General features: G+C 34.9%; 1 protein-coding gene across 3 annotated transcripts in view; it reads right to left on the reverse strand.

Moving 5' to 3' along the window:
* LOC127971380 (pro-neuregulin-2, membrane-bound isoform) overlaps positions 1-13,375 on the reverse strand; it is a 73,137-nt gene that overhangs the window by 37,115 nt on the left and 22,647 nt on the right. For all 3 annotated transcript variants that reach the window (XM_052574364.1, XM_052574363.1, XM_052574365.1), the window contains 2 exons: positions 4,666-4,828; positions 1,214-1,332 (listed from right to left, as the gene is read on the reverse strand). In XM_052574364.1, the coding sequence (XP_052430324.1) occupies positions 1,214-1,332; positions 4,666-4,828 (282 nt within the window). The remainder of the gene's footprint in view (positions 1-1,213; positions 1,333-4,665; positions 4,829-13,375) is intronic.

Here is a 13,375-nt window from a genome sequence, read left to right on the forward strand (position 1 = left end):
AAAAAAAAAGATTTAAATATTATTAACAACTTAGTTTTTATAAGCTTTGCTTTTTTTTTTGTAGGGCTGCACAATTTGGCCAACAATGTATTTGTACTATGTGTGTGTGTGTGTGTGTGTGTGTGTGTGTGTGTGTGTGTGTGTATCTATACACAAATGCAAACATATATAATCCCTATATATATTCTATTGATTCCTTTACTCATTCTTTCATTAATTTATTCTTTTATCATATTCATTCTCTCAGTCATTTGTGCATTCGTTGTGTCCATGAGACTCTGCTGACACATCAGATAATGGAGGGGGTTTGGTGGAGAGCTAGAGGACAAAGTTGAGAGAGAGAGAAAGACCCTATATCTCAAACCACTCAACCATTACCTCAAGATAGGCTGGATGGAGCTCACAATAGTCACACACACACACACACACACACACACACTAACGGCACATCAAACGCCTCCGGCTGATGTGATATACTCCAGAGACAGAAGCATGTGGGGAGATCGGTGAGTAAAGCAGCAGATGAGAGAGGTGTGTTCTCCACAATAACACCCAAACTCACAAAACAGACATGAATGCTGCCTCAAATCCTCACATCCAAAAAGCTGTGTGTTGTTACATTTCTACAGCCTAATGGCCAATAAAACAGGCAAAACAATCCTAAAGACTTACATTGAAGGATGGATCCAAGCCATATTATAGAGGGGTGGACTCTTTTGGCTTGGGCAACTGAGGTTGAAACCAACTAACAGTTACCCCCAAAAAATCCTGTTCTTATTGCATTTACTGCCCTCAGTAGTGTGCTTTTAAATTAAGGTATCAGATTTTATCAGAGTAGATAAAACAAATCTGAAATAGTTGTGTAACATAATGCTTGTAAAAAGCTTTGCACAGACAAATGTTTCACAGATTTTTTTTGAGGAGTCATAAATGCAATCCAATACTTAGTCCAAATGATAAATAATTAAATAATAATCATTAGGTTCCATTTTTTTTTAAGGAAAAAGTTCTTAATAGAAGACCACACACATATTTCTTCAGAGAATGCAACAGTACAGTTTATCTGACCAGAGCCGTGTGCTTTCGCAGTACAAAGCAGTAAGATTTACTTGCTGTAAATATAAAGTACACCCAGAAAAATCGCCCTCGTGATGAGCAGGTGCGCTGGTCTCCTGTGAGCCATTTGCAAAGAGGGAAATAAAAGAGCTCTTACTGCTTTGGACGCTGACGAAGCTGGTGGCGTTTTCTCTGCCCAGCGAGTTCTCCGCCACACAGGTGTAGTTCCCAGAATCCTCCTGTCTCACTCTGCTGATGTGAAGCTTTGAGTTTTTCCTGCACAAAGCATCCAAGACACAAAGAAAGACAGAACCTGAGAAAAACATCAGGGTATATGAGGGTAGAGAAACAAAAAATAGTCACACATTGGTAGAGACTTTGTAGAGAGCAGATAATTTGTGTATTTGCAAATGTACTGAAGTTGTTATTTATCCCAGAAGGATAGGATCCTGGATCACCAAGTTGGTGGGTCTAGAACAACATTGCTATCAAGAAATCAGACTGTAGGATCATATGCTGCATTCAAGTTAGTGCAATGAAATGGCGCTTGCACTCTGGAAACTGTTGCAGAAATCCCAACAATTTTGCCAAGATGAGCTCACATAAACATCCCAGCACAGAAAACCATTTAATAGTAAGCACAGTTGCAACATCATATAACATAAAACTTGTGTAACAAGCAAAGGTTTGAATAGACAGGTATATAAAATATGATAAATTGTTGGACAATAAAATATCATTCCATTTCCATTCAAAAGCATTGGGTCAGATTTTTCTCTTTTCTCTACTTTTTTTTAATAATTAATATTTTATTCAGCAAGGATGCATTACATTGATAAATTACATGACAGTAAAGACTTTTTCTAATGTTAAAAAATACTTCTTCTTTAAATAAATGCTGTTCTTTTGAACTTTCTTTTCATCAAAGCATCCTAAAATAATTAAGCAGCACAACTATTTTCAACACTGATAATAATAAGAAATATTTCTTCAGCATATTAGTATTATTTCTGACGGATCATGTGACACTGAAGACCGGAGTAATGATGCTGAAAATTCAACCGTGCATCACAGCAATAAATTACATTTTAAAAAATACATTCAAATAGAAAACAATTATTTAAAATTTTAATATTACTGGAGTTTTTGTTTAGTTTTTTTCCCCTCTGTGTTTTGCCTAAATAAATGCAGTCTCTGCGAGTATAAGATGCTTTTTCCAAAAACATAAAAAATGTACTTCAAACTTCTGAACAGTAGTGTATTTATCATTTGTATTTAGTAATTTAGCAAATCAAATCGAATCCAAATTGACTAACGAATAAGGAACATCACAATCAATCAAGTCTGTACGGCTGGAATAAGAGATACAGAGTAGGAATATCCCACATCTGACTTTGGGCTAGGATTAGGCTTAGACCTGATTTTTCATATCTGACCAACAAAGGAGATATGAAGTCCAGTAATGTGTCCTACTTGGCTTCATCACATCATGCGTGGGGTCTCTAGTGGTGTCAATGTGATACTCGCATTGTCTCTCTGGCCTTCTCCTCAGGTCAGCATGTGAACAGCTCATTAGAGGAGCAAAGCTCTTGAAGGATCTCACTCTGGAGCCGAACGCAGAGAAAATGGCAGCTGCGCGTATCATCATCTGTCCTTACTTTACCTCCATCATTATTAAACCATGCCTGTCCATGTTGTCAGCTCTTTCACTCACAGTTCATCGGCGTAAGTGTGTGTGTCTTAACGGATGTGAGCGCATGTCTCCGTGACTGTGAATCTGCAGTTTCAGCACACACACATTTGCAAAATTACACAAGGGGCCAGTGAACAGGCAATCCTGTTAGAGTGATCTGCTTTCTGTGGAAATGTGCACCTCAGCACTTTTTGTCGGAGAACAGAAGAGGACCGTGGCGTTACGGAATGCCCTGAATTCTCCCGTATGTTTCTTTCCCTGCGGTCCCGGCATATTGAGCAGCTACATACAGTTCCATGTGCACTATTGATTTGTGTTACAAACGGCTGAATGACATTGATGCAATGTTACTGTAACATGTACAGCTCAGCAGCTTTTTATTAGATCCGTAATCCCGTTTTACGAAACGTAGCTTTCCTATATATTAAGATTTTTGCATGATTATGCAATTCTCACTGAAGACTAATTTATCTAGACCCCAAGCGTATATAAACTTAGTCATATGTTGTTGTTTTTTTATTATTCCATTCTCCTCCTACAGACGCCACTGAGGGAGAAAGTATTGCGTGTTTGGGCCCACACACTCTCCCCTCAGATGCACCGGCAAGCCACGGTCCCATTGACAGAGAAAAGCAATGAAGGGGAAGTTACCCAGAATTCACTGATGGAGCTTCCTTTAGATAGCTGACCAGAGCTTGGAGATTCAACATCACTCATTCTGACTGAAGAGGAATAGTTGTACATTTTAATATAATTTAGTCAATATCTTTCAAACCTGTATGACTTTTTTTTCTCTCGACATAAACATAAAATTACAGCCTCAAAGTTAAAAAATTTAGATTTATAAAAAAAATAAAAATTAAAGTAATATTCAGCAAGGACATGTTACGCTGATAAAAAATGATAGTAAAGACATTTATTATGTTAATCATTATGTTACAGCATTTAATAAAGTCTGTTCTTTTTTTTTACTTTTTATTTATCAAAGAATCCTGATAAAATGTTAAGCAACACAATTGTTTTCAACATTGATAACAATAAGAAATAATTCTTAAGCACCAAATCAGCGTATTAGAATGATTTCTGAAGGATCATGTGACACTGAAGACTGAAGTAATGCTGCTGAACATTCAAGTTTGACATCACAGGAATAAATTAGATTTTAAAATATATTCAAATAGAAAACACTTCCTTGATTGTAATATTATTTTAGAAAATTACTGTTTTGACTATTTCTTGATCAAATCAATATAGCTTTGGGAAGATTTCTTTTAAAAATGTAAGAAAATCTTAATCACAAACAAACTTGTGAATAATGTTTTCGAATTTAGGTGAATTTACGTATTCAATAGTTTTGTACTTTCCCATGAACATGACATGATGAAATATTAAATAAATGAAAGAATATTTGTATATAACAATATTAGAAACTGCAAATGAGATTTGAGAACTGTAACAGAAGGGTCAATATATATCTTTTATTTCTGTCTGTTTCTCATACAAATCTATCAAATGGCTTCTGAAGGCTTAGAATTTAGCGCACAAGACATTTGGACCATTTTTTTGGCAAGATTAAGATGTTTTTTTTGGTACTGCTTTCATTATATGAGAAAGAGCAGCGTGAAATTTCTTCATAATTTCATAAAGAAAAAAAATCACATGGCTTTGGAACAACATGAGAGCGAGTAAATGATGAAAGAGTTTTCATTTTGTGTGAACTTCTCCTTTAACAAGACGTCTGCATCTCTCTCCCCTCTGAAAATCTCTGAGTCTATTTACAAACTAGGACAATCTTCTGCTTGAGTTGATGGGAGATGTATTTTTAATACCTCTGATGCCAAGAATAGTTCTGCCAGTGTGTGAGTAGTGTGTTTGCTTGTGCATCTTTGTGTGTGTGTGTGTTTGATGAGTCTTACTTGTTGGATTTGATTTTGACGTCTTTCCTCTTGCGGAGCTGGCTGCCATCTTTGTACCAGTTGAAGGAGGGGTTCGGGTTGCCCACGGCTTCACACTTGAGTGTCAACTTTTTACCTTCCAGGAGCCACTGAGAATCCATGGGCTTCACCTTCGGAGCTGATGCTACAGATAGAGAAAACAGACAGAGAGTGAGCAGAAAAAGAAAAGCAGGTTTGCCCAAAGGACAGAGAAAGCACACATTTCTTTTCTCTTTAATACAGCAATGAGAAATGCTTTCGCTTTGATTTGCACTGATTTCAATAAAAACAACAGGACGTATGATGTTGCAAAACATATTTGCTTGTTATTTTGGGCTGTTTATTCCTTGCACGTTCATTTGACATTGTGCACACTCGTGCCATTTGCTGCTCTTTTTACTCATCCTAAGGAATTTTAGGAGAAACGTTTGAGACAAAAAAATGAAACATAAGTGGAGCAAACTGTGAGATTGACTGAGGTGACAAGTGGAGAAGAAAGAGAGGTTACTGGAGGAAAAAAGAGGGACAGATGGAGGGAGGGATGGATTTTGTCAAAGGAGGAAAGGAGAGAAAGAAGAAGGCATGACAGCTGAAAATGCAAGGGAGCATGTTGAGAGACAGACGCAGATGGGAGAATGAAGAGAAGCAAAGAGAAGAGAGGGAAAGCAGAAAGAAGTGAGAAACGAAAGAGTGTGTGAGAGATTAATGGGGCTCATCTTTCTGCAGTTTACCTCGCTAAAGTAATCTATCTAGCAATAAGAAACAAGCCCAATATTGTGAACTATGAGTAGTAATAAAAATACAGTTAGTGCAGCAAATAGTGATCACAGTTTACACACACACACACACACACAATAATAATGCTGCTACTACAGAGGGTTTGTTTTATTTTACACCTCAAGGTTCAAGTGAAAACCCTGATAAACCAAAAAAAGACACCAATTATAATTATATTTGAAATCACAAACATAAAGCATATTTATTTTTTACCTTTAAGATATATATATTATTTTTTTTTCACATTTTCCTTTCAAGTTTTCATTACTGTAATGCATTTGAATGCTTTACTTTTTTTGAAATTTTTATTTTTCCTCAAAAGTAATTCTCATAACACTCAATACTAAAAAAAACTTTTTTATGCATTTTTTTAAACCAGTTTTAATGCTTTTTAACTTAAATTAAAGATAAAATATATAGACTATAAAAATATTATTATGTATAAATACATACAGTCTGAATAATATATATTTTGTATTTACAATTTACATTTAAAATATTACAATATTATTATTTATAATTCAAGGATATATCAAGGATATATATATATATATATATTTCACATGTACTCATGTGAAAACTTATTAGAACATTATAATTTAGAAAATAAAACCTCAGATGAACAACAACACATGGCAAACTGCGCAGTGTCATTGTTTATTTAAAAAAAATAAACCCAAAATGGAAAAGCCATGGGTGAGAAAATAAGAAAACCCTTACCGTTTACATAAGAATTAAGAGGCTTAGCAGCAGTCAGACACTGCTAATCGAATGCCTTTGATTAACTGATCATCAACCAGTGTGAGCACCTCTATAAAAGGTGTGTGTTAACACAATGCCAAGGAGGTAAGACATCAGCAATGATCTTGGAGAAGCAATTGCTGCTGCCATCAATCTGGGAAGAATAATACAGCCATTTCCAACCAATCTGAAGTCCATCATTCTACAGAGAGGGCGATTATTCATTCACAAGTGGAAGACGTTCAGATCAGACACAAATCCTCCCAGGAATGGACGCTTCAGCAAATTTACCCCAAGATCAGACCATGTGATGCTCAACAATCATATCAGCACAAACACCTCTTACCAGAAGTCACACATGCTGGTGGAGGGCCAATGATTTTGGGCTTGTTTTGTAGCCACAGGACCTGGGCACCTTACAGTCATCGAGTCGGCTGTGCGCTCCTCTATTTACCAAAGTATTCTGTCAAATGTGAGGACATCCATCCGACAGCTAAAGCTTGGCCAAGACTGGATGATGCAATAGAACAATGATCCTAAGCACACAAGAACATCTACAACAGAACGTCTGAAAAGAAAAGAATCAAAGTGTTGCAAAAGCCCAGACCTCATCCCGACTGAAATCATGTGGTGAGAACTGTTTATAAACAAAATTCCCACAAACCTCAATAAACTGGAGCAACGTTGCAAAGAAGAGTGGGCCAAAATTCTTCCAGAACGATGCGAGTCTGATAAAGTCATACAGAAAATGATAACTTCAAGTTATTGCTGCTAAAAGAAGATCTGCAGGCAACTGAATCATAGGGTGTCCTAACTTTGTCACACATGGCTTTTCCATCTTGGCTTTGTTTTTGTTAATCAAATAATGACACGGTGTGACATGTTACGTGAAATTGTTCATCTGAGGTTTTATTTCCAAATTTTAAGACTTTCCAAGGACCAGATCATTTTTTATTATTTCCTGGTACAGAAAACCATGGAATTCAATAGGGTGTACAAACTTTTTCCACATGACTGTACATTATAATATACAATAAATACCTTTTATATTATAAAATATTATATATATAAATATATAAATATATATTATATTAAAACATTTGATAAAATATAAATGCAAATTTTCATTCAAATATACAGTATGTAATTTATATTTTAATATTAAAGAGCCACACAGATGTGAAATCTAAAATTACCTGTATTACAGTGTATGATGTAGCTGTCCATCAGTGTAAACAATGTGCAAAGTAATTAAACCAAAAAGTACACGATTTATAAAGTTATTGGCTTCTAAAGTAAGGAGTCGACTCTGAATCGCTGAAACGAGTCGTTATAGATTTGAAATCTTTTGCCCATCTCTATGTACGTCACTAGGAACACTTTGCCTCCGCCTCCGCCTACCGTCTTGGGAGAAACTGAACTCTGACCTGCCCCACCCCCCCACACAGATGCTCTGGTTGGTGTGATAGCATCATGTCGAGGAGACAGTGGTTTTTTAATTGTAAAGGCAAGTTTGTTTTATTTTCACTGCCAAAGAATGAAGATCAGAAGATCCAATGGCTAAAATTCATTTTTACCACAATACCAGAGTAGTACAACAAATCCTTGTTGTGTTCACAACATTTCACTGATGACTGCTTTTCTAATCTCGGTGAGTACAGCGGGATTTTCAAAGCGTTTGGCCATAAAAGAGGGTTCATTGCCAACTTTATTTAGACCAGCGAAGTATGATTATGAAGTTATGTGTTTGTTTTCTCCCGAGCGTCTTATCAGTATGTGTGCTGTCTGCAGCCTGTCTGCGCTGATCTTCATTTACAAACACGTCATTAAAATGAAGTGTAACTCCGTGAATACTCAACGAAGAGACATGAGAGAGATATCTATAGAAAGCTTGACATGTCTACTTTTAAACTAAACAAGTGCTGCTAACAGATATTCTGTGATAAAGTAATCCATATGAAAACAACACGATGTCCGTTTTTCACGTCTCCCTTCATTATATCTAATGTGACCACGCCCCCGCGCTGAACGCGCTATTCAGATTCAAACTGAAGCATGCGGCTTGATAATACACCCACAAAGAAGAAAAAGCAGTGAGACTGTTCAAGTTTTTTATTTTACTGTTTGCTTCGCGATGAGAGGAGTAAGACATAATTCACCCCAAACAGATGCTAACGCATAGTTTACCGTGGAGGTGTGTGCGGAACAACCAATCAAAACTGACTATGTTATTTGACCAATCAGAACACAGTATGCTACCGAAAGGTGGGGTTTAAGGAAACTGAATCTTTTGAACAGCTTTGCGTGAACCGTTTGGGGATCTCTGAGAATTGAGGTAATTTTAAAATGATATTTTGACAAAATGACAATGTTTTTTAACCTTGGATGGATTTAAACCTAATGTACAGGACTTATAAACAGTGATAGGAAGCTTAGAATTTTCATCTTACTGGCTCTTTAACTTTTGATATTAACTAAAATTTGCTTTTTTTGCTTTATGCAAAATATGTTTTAACTTTTCTTTCCTTTGATTTTGATGTGAAATTCCGTAAATCTAATAATAATAATATTCCTGTAAGTGGAAACCTCATGAAACAAAAGACTTCAGGTAGAGATTTAGACTGAACAATGTTTAACTGAGAGTGGCTCCATCTGTGCTTTTCTCCTTCTCTCTCTCTCTCTCTCTCTCTCCAGAGCAATACTTCATTCTGTCACATCCAGTGAAATCACACCTTCTCATCTCCAGATGTTTGTGAGACACTCTCTCTCTCTCTCTCTCTCGACTCCCCCAATCACTTTCATTACACACACTTAATACACACTTACACCTCTTGACTAAAACACAAATATAGTCCTCCTCATGCAATTAATGCACATGTACAGAAGCATTCACACACATTTCACTTCTTATCACATGCTTGCATGTTGTAATTCTGCTCACGTGGACTCAGGAGCACAAGAGGAAACCTTTACATGTCCAAGAGAGACTTGCAGCTGATTGCTCTGTTAACAGAAAGCCCAGAACACCCGCTCACAAACAGCACAGTGAAAAACCTCATTCTGAGTGCATCCCATCAGCTTCACTCATCAATAACAGCCAATCTGCTGCCTCGGCAACTTTATCATGAATCTACCACCACTTCAGATCACTTCATTTGACCAGAGAGGGAAACCACTGTCAGAAACTTGATAACAGATGAAGACATAGACACATTCTGAAGGAATATTAAAACACATTAATATAGAGAGACAACTTAAAAAAGGACTGATTTTCCAAAAAAAAAAAAGAAAAAAAAAAAAACCTGAAACACTGGTATTCTGTGATGTAATTGAAGTGAAGTTCAAAAAATTAAATAAAAATATTAGATACAAAAAAAAAAAAAATTATATATATATATATGACTAAAACATAGACTTTAAATTAACTGGAAATATCAAAAATACAAGCTTTCAATTCAAACAAATAATAAATACAACAGTATAAATAGTACTAAAATAACATTGATGTGATGCCAACATTTTTTCTATGAGTATCTCAATCTGTCACAATAAGTACTAGGTTTACATTGCATGAAATGCTTTAAATGTAAATAATATATAATATATGTTGCTTTAATTCGATGCACATTATTTAAAATAAATTATGTACTTGTAAACCTTCATGAAAATTAAAACTTGCTCTGCCTCTGAAACTATGTTTTTTTTTTCTTTTTCAAAGAACAAGTCCACTTATTTTCAACCTCATACCATACAAAGGACACTTTTCATCAGTTCCAGATGGAAAAATATCATGTCCCTACATTTTTTCCTCACTGAATACCTTGTTTCCATCACATTACATAGAAAAACAAGGCTTGATTTTATGTTAACTCTAACAAAAATCTGCAGAAAAGATCTGGTTATTCTCTTATTTTTATTTGTGCTTTTGCCACTTTTTATTGAAAGCACCACAACCATACTCAAACTTGTCAGAGCATGTGCACTACCCTTTAAACCCAATCTACTACAGTTCGATTGTATATAAGGAGTTTATTTTGTATAAATCACTAAACTATAAAAGTATAACTATAACTATAAAAGTATTGGGGACAGGAGTCCAGAAGGCGAAAGAATAGCAGGCATTTCATGTTCATCATCGAGTTGATTTCTGCTTGATCAGTAAATCCAAGTATAAACACACAGGCACAAATGCACACACTGATAATATTGACAGCGCACATGAAGGATGTCTTTTCTTCTTTCTGCTCAACGCTTCTTCCACTCGCTTTCATAGTCCTGGAAGTCTTTTATTAGAAATAGTATTTGCGTCCCTGTATCCTCTAGTCTTCCTTCTACAGAAACAAGGCCTATGAGATGACACTGACTGCTGCAGATCGGTTTCTGCAAATATTAAGGGAAAATAGCTGTCTCTCCCTTTTAAAACTTCTTATCAAGCGTGTGAACAAATAATCAAGATCTAATAACGCACATCAAACACATTTAACATTAATAAAACAACAACATGATTTTCCACTGAAAGAGGTCTCTTATGCTCACCAGGGCTGCTTTTAGTTGATCAAACAGTAAAAATAGTAATATTCTGAAATAATATAACAATTTAGAGAGTTTTCTACATTAATATATTTGTAAATTTGATTTATTCCTGTGATGTGAAGCTGAATTTTCATCATTACTCCAGTCTTCAGTGACATATGATCCTTCAAAAATCATTAAAATATGCTGATTTGCTGCTCAAGAAACATTTCTGATTATAGTCAATGTTAATATATATATTATTATATTAGTTATATAAAGCTAAAAATAACAACATTTATTTCAAACAGATTGTATGACAATATAAACGTTTTTACCGTGACTTTTGATCAATTTAACGAAACCTAGCAGAATAAAAGTATTAATGTCTTTTAAAAAATTTTAACTAAAACTTTTGAACACTAGTCTATTTAAATTGCAGTGGAATTTTTATTATTATTATTTATTTTTTTTTTTTTTAGATATCTATCAAGTTTCAGTGAATGAGAGATTCCAATACCCTACTACAGAAAAGATTGTCAATCAATCAATATATCAATATTTTTAATAACCACTCTGGAATATTTAACATCCTTGTTGTCATACATCTCAACATTTACTTAGTTGAAAATCAAACATTGGTAATGGTGGTAGAAAAATGTCTGGTACAAGGTTTATGTAAGAGTCTCTGACATCACCCAAGACAGAAGTGTGTGTGTGTGTGTGTGTGTGTGTGTGTGTGTGTGTGTGTGTATAAAGCTGCACAAGGTTGCAGTTGTGCATGAATGCTTTTACTCAAATCAGCATTTTCTGATGGAGTTTTATCACCGACCACCCTCTCTCTTTCTCCTTCAAGGTTCAAACGTACATCTGTCCAGTGGAGCGCGCGCACACAAACACACACATATCATCACGCACACACATAATAAAGAAGAAACTGTGATAAATAAGCTGAATTAAGCCCAGACGCTCATATGACACGGCACAGAAAAACATAAACACTCATTAACACCTGCATGCAAGAGCATTTATCATGAGCTTCACACACACATGAACGGACAACTAACCGACTTTTTCTAAGCTATCGCTGGTAACCATCACATAACCACATCTCTCTTCCAGACGGCCCTCAGCTGGAATGAAACCAGAAAAGACACTTCAGATTTTTATTAAAAACAAACCCATGGAGGCGAAGCAGTGACTGTTAAACTTGTCCAGCGGTGGAGAGGAAATCTGAATCTGAAAACAAACCTGATGTTGCAATATGAACAAAATGTGATATAAAACACAGCACTATCCACTGGGACACTCGATAGAAAGCCAACAGTTACAGATAAATAAATCCTTTTTCACAGGGACGAAAATAAATCAACTTTTAAGGAAATAAAGCAAAATACAGTTTCTGGTTTGAGAAATATTTATGGATGAAATTCCCATAATTCCACTCTGAAATTTGATTGGATTAGCAAAATCTGATGTTGCAATATGAAACCTAATGAGATCAGACAAACAGTTCTGTCCATAATCCGGAGGAAGAAGAATATCGATGTCTACATCAACTTTTGACCTGTCCAACAATACACATCCATAAAAAAGAATATATAAGTTCTCTTATAGCTAAAATTCTTTTTTTTTTTCTTTTTTTTTTTTGAGATGACAATGACTCTTTGTGGCAACCCTCTCTAGAAACTTTATTCAGATTAGTCAAACGCAGTCAGAGGTCAAATATTCTGAATATTGACTGCTGTCAAAAACAGTTCAATCAACGGCTCATCCAACACTCTTAGAAATAAAGGTACAAAAGCTGTCACTGGGGCGGTATATTTTCAAAAGGTACATATTTGTACCTAAAGGGTTCATTTTGGTACCTTAAAGTGTACATATTAGAACCTAATACGTACAAAAGTGTAACTTTTGAAAAGGTATTGCTTCAGTGACTGCACTTGTATCTTTATTTCTGAGCGTGTGTTTTGTCTCTTTATGGCCTCTACAACCAAGCAAATACAATAATTTTTGTTCATGTTTTTCTGTCAGAAAAAAAATCGTCATTCATCTTTATGTTGCCATAATAATTGTATATCAACAATTACTTCATTTGCACTTTTTTTTTTAAGTTAGAGAAAATTAATATTTTTTTATTCAGGAATTAAATTGACCAAAAATGACTAATACTGCAATAATGTTACAAAATAAATAATAAATGCTGTTCTTTTGAACTTTTTCTTCATTATAAAATTTTAAAAGAAAAAAGTCAAACAACAACAAGATTGTTTTTTAAGGACACTGAAGACTGGAGTATTAATTACATTTTAACATTGAATAGAATAGGAAATGGTTATTTTAAATTGTAATAATAATTCACAATATTTCTGTTTTTACTGTATTTTTAATCAAACAAATGCAGATTTTTCAAAAACTTTCAAAACTTTTAAAAACCTTATTAACACAAAACATTTGCAAATATTATTTTTATCATTACAGAATGTAATTAATCCAAGTTGCATGAAAAAATTCTAAGGAAAACTTTTCCCTAAAAACAAATCTTATAGTGTGAAACGGCAGAACGTGACAGTGAATGCAGAGCTTGTGATCGAAAGTTTCCACAATTCTCTGGAAACAAGGTCAAATTTAGCATGCTTTAGACGGCTTGCAGTTCTCACTT

Source organism: Carassius gibelio, chromosome B14 (genome assembly GCF_023724105.1).
Source record: "Carassius gibelio isolate Cgi1373 ecotype wild population from Czech Republic chromosome B14, carGib1.2-hapl.c, whole genome shotgun sequence".
NCBI lineage: Eukaryota > Metazoa > Chordata > Actinopteri > Cypriniformes > Cyprinidae > Carassius > Carassius gibelio.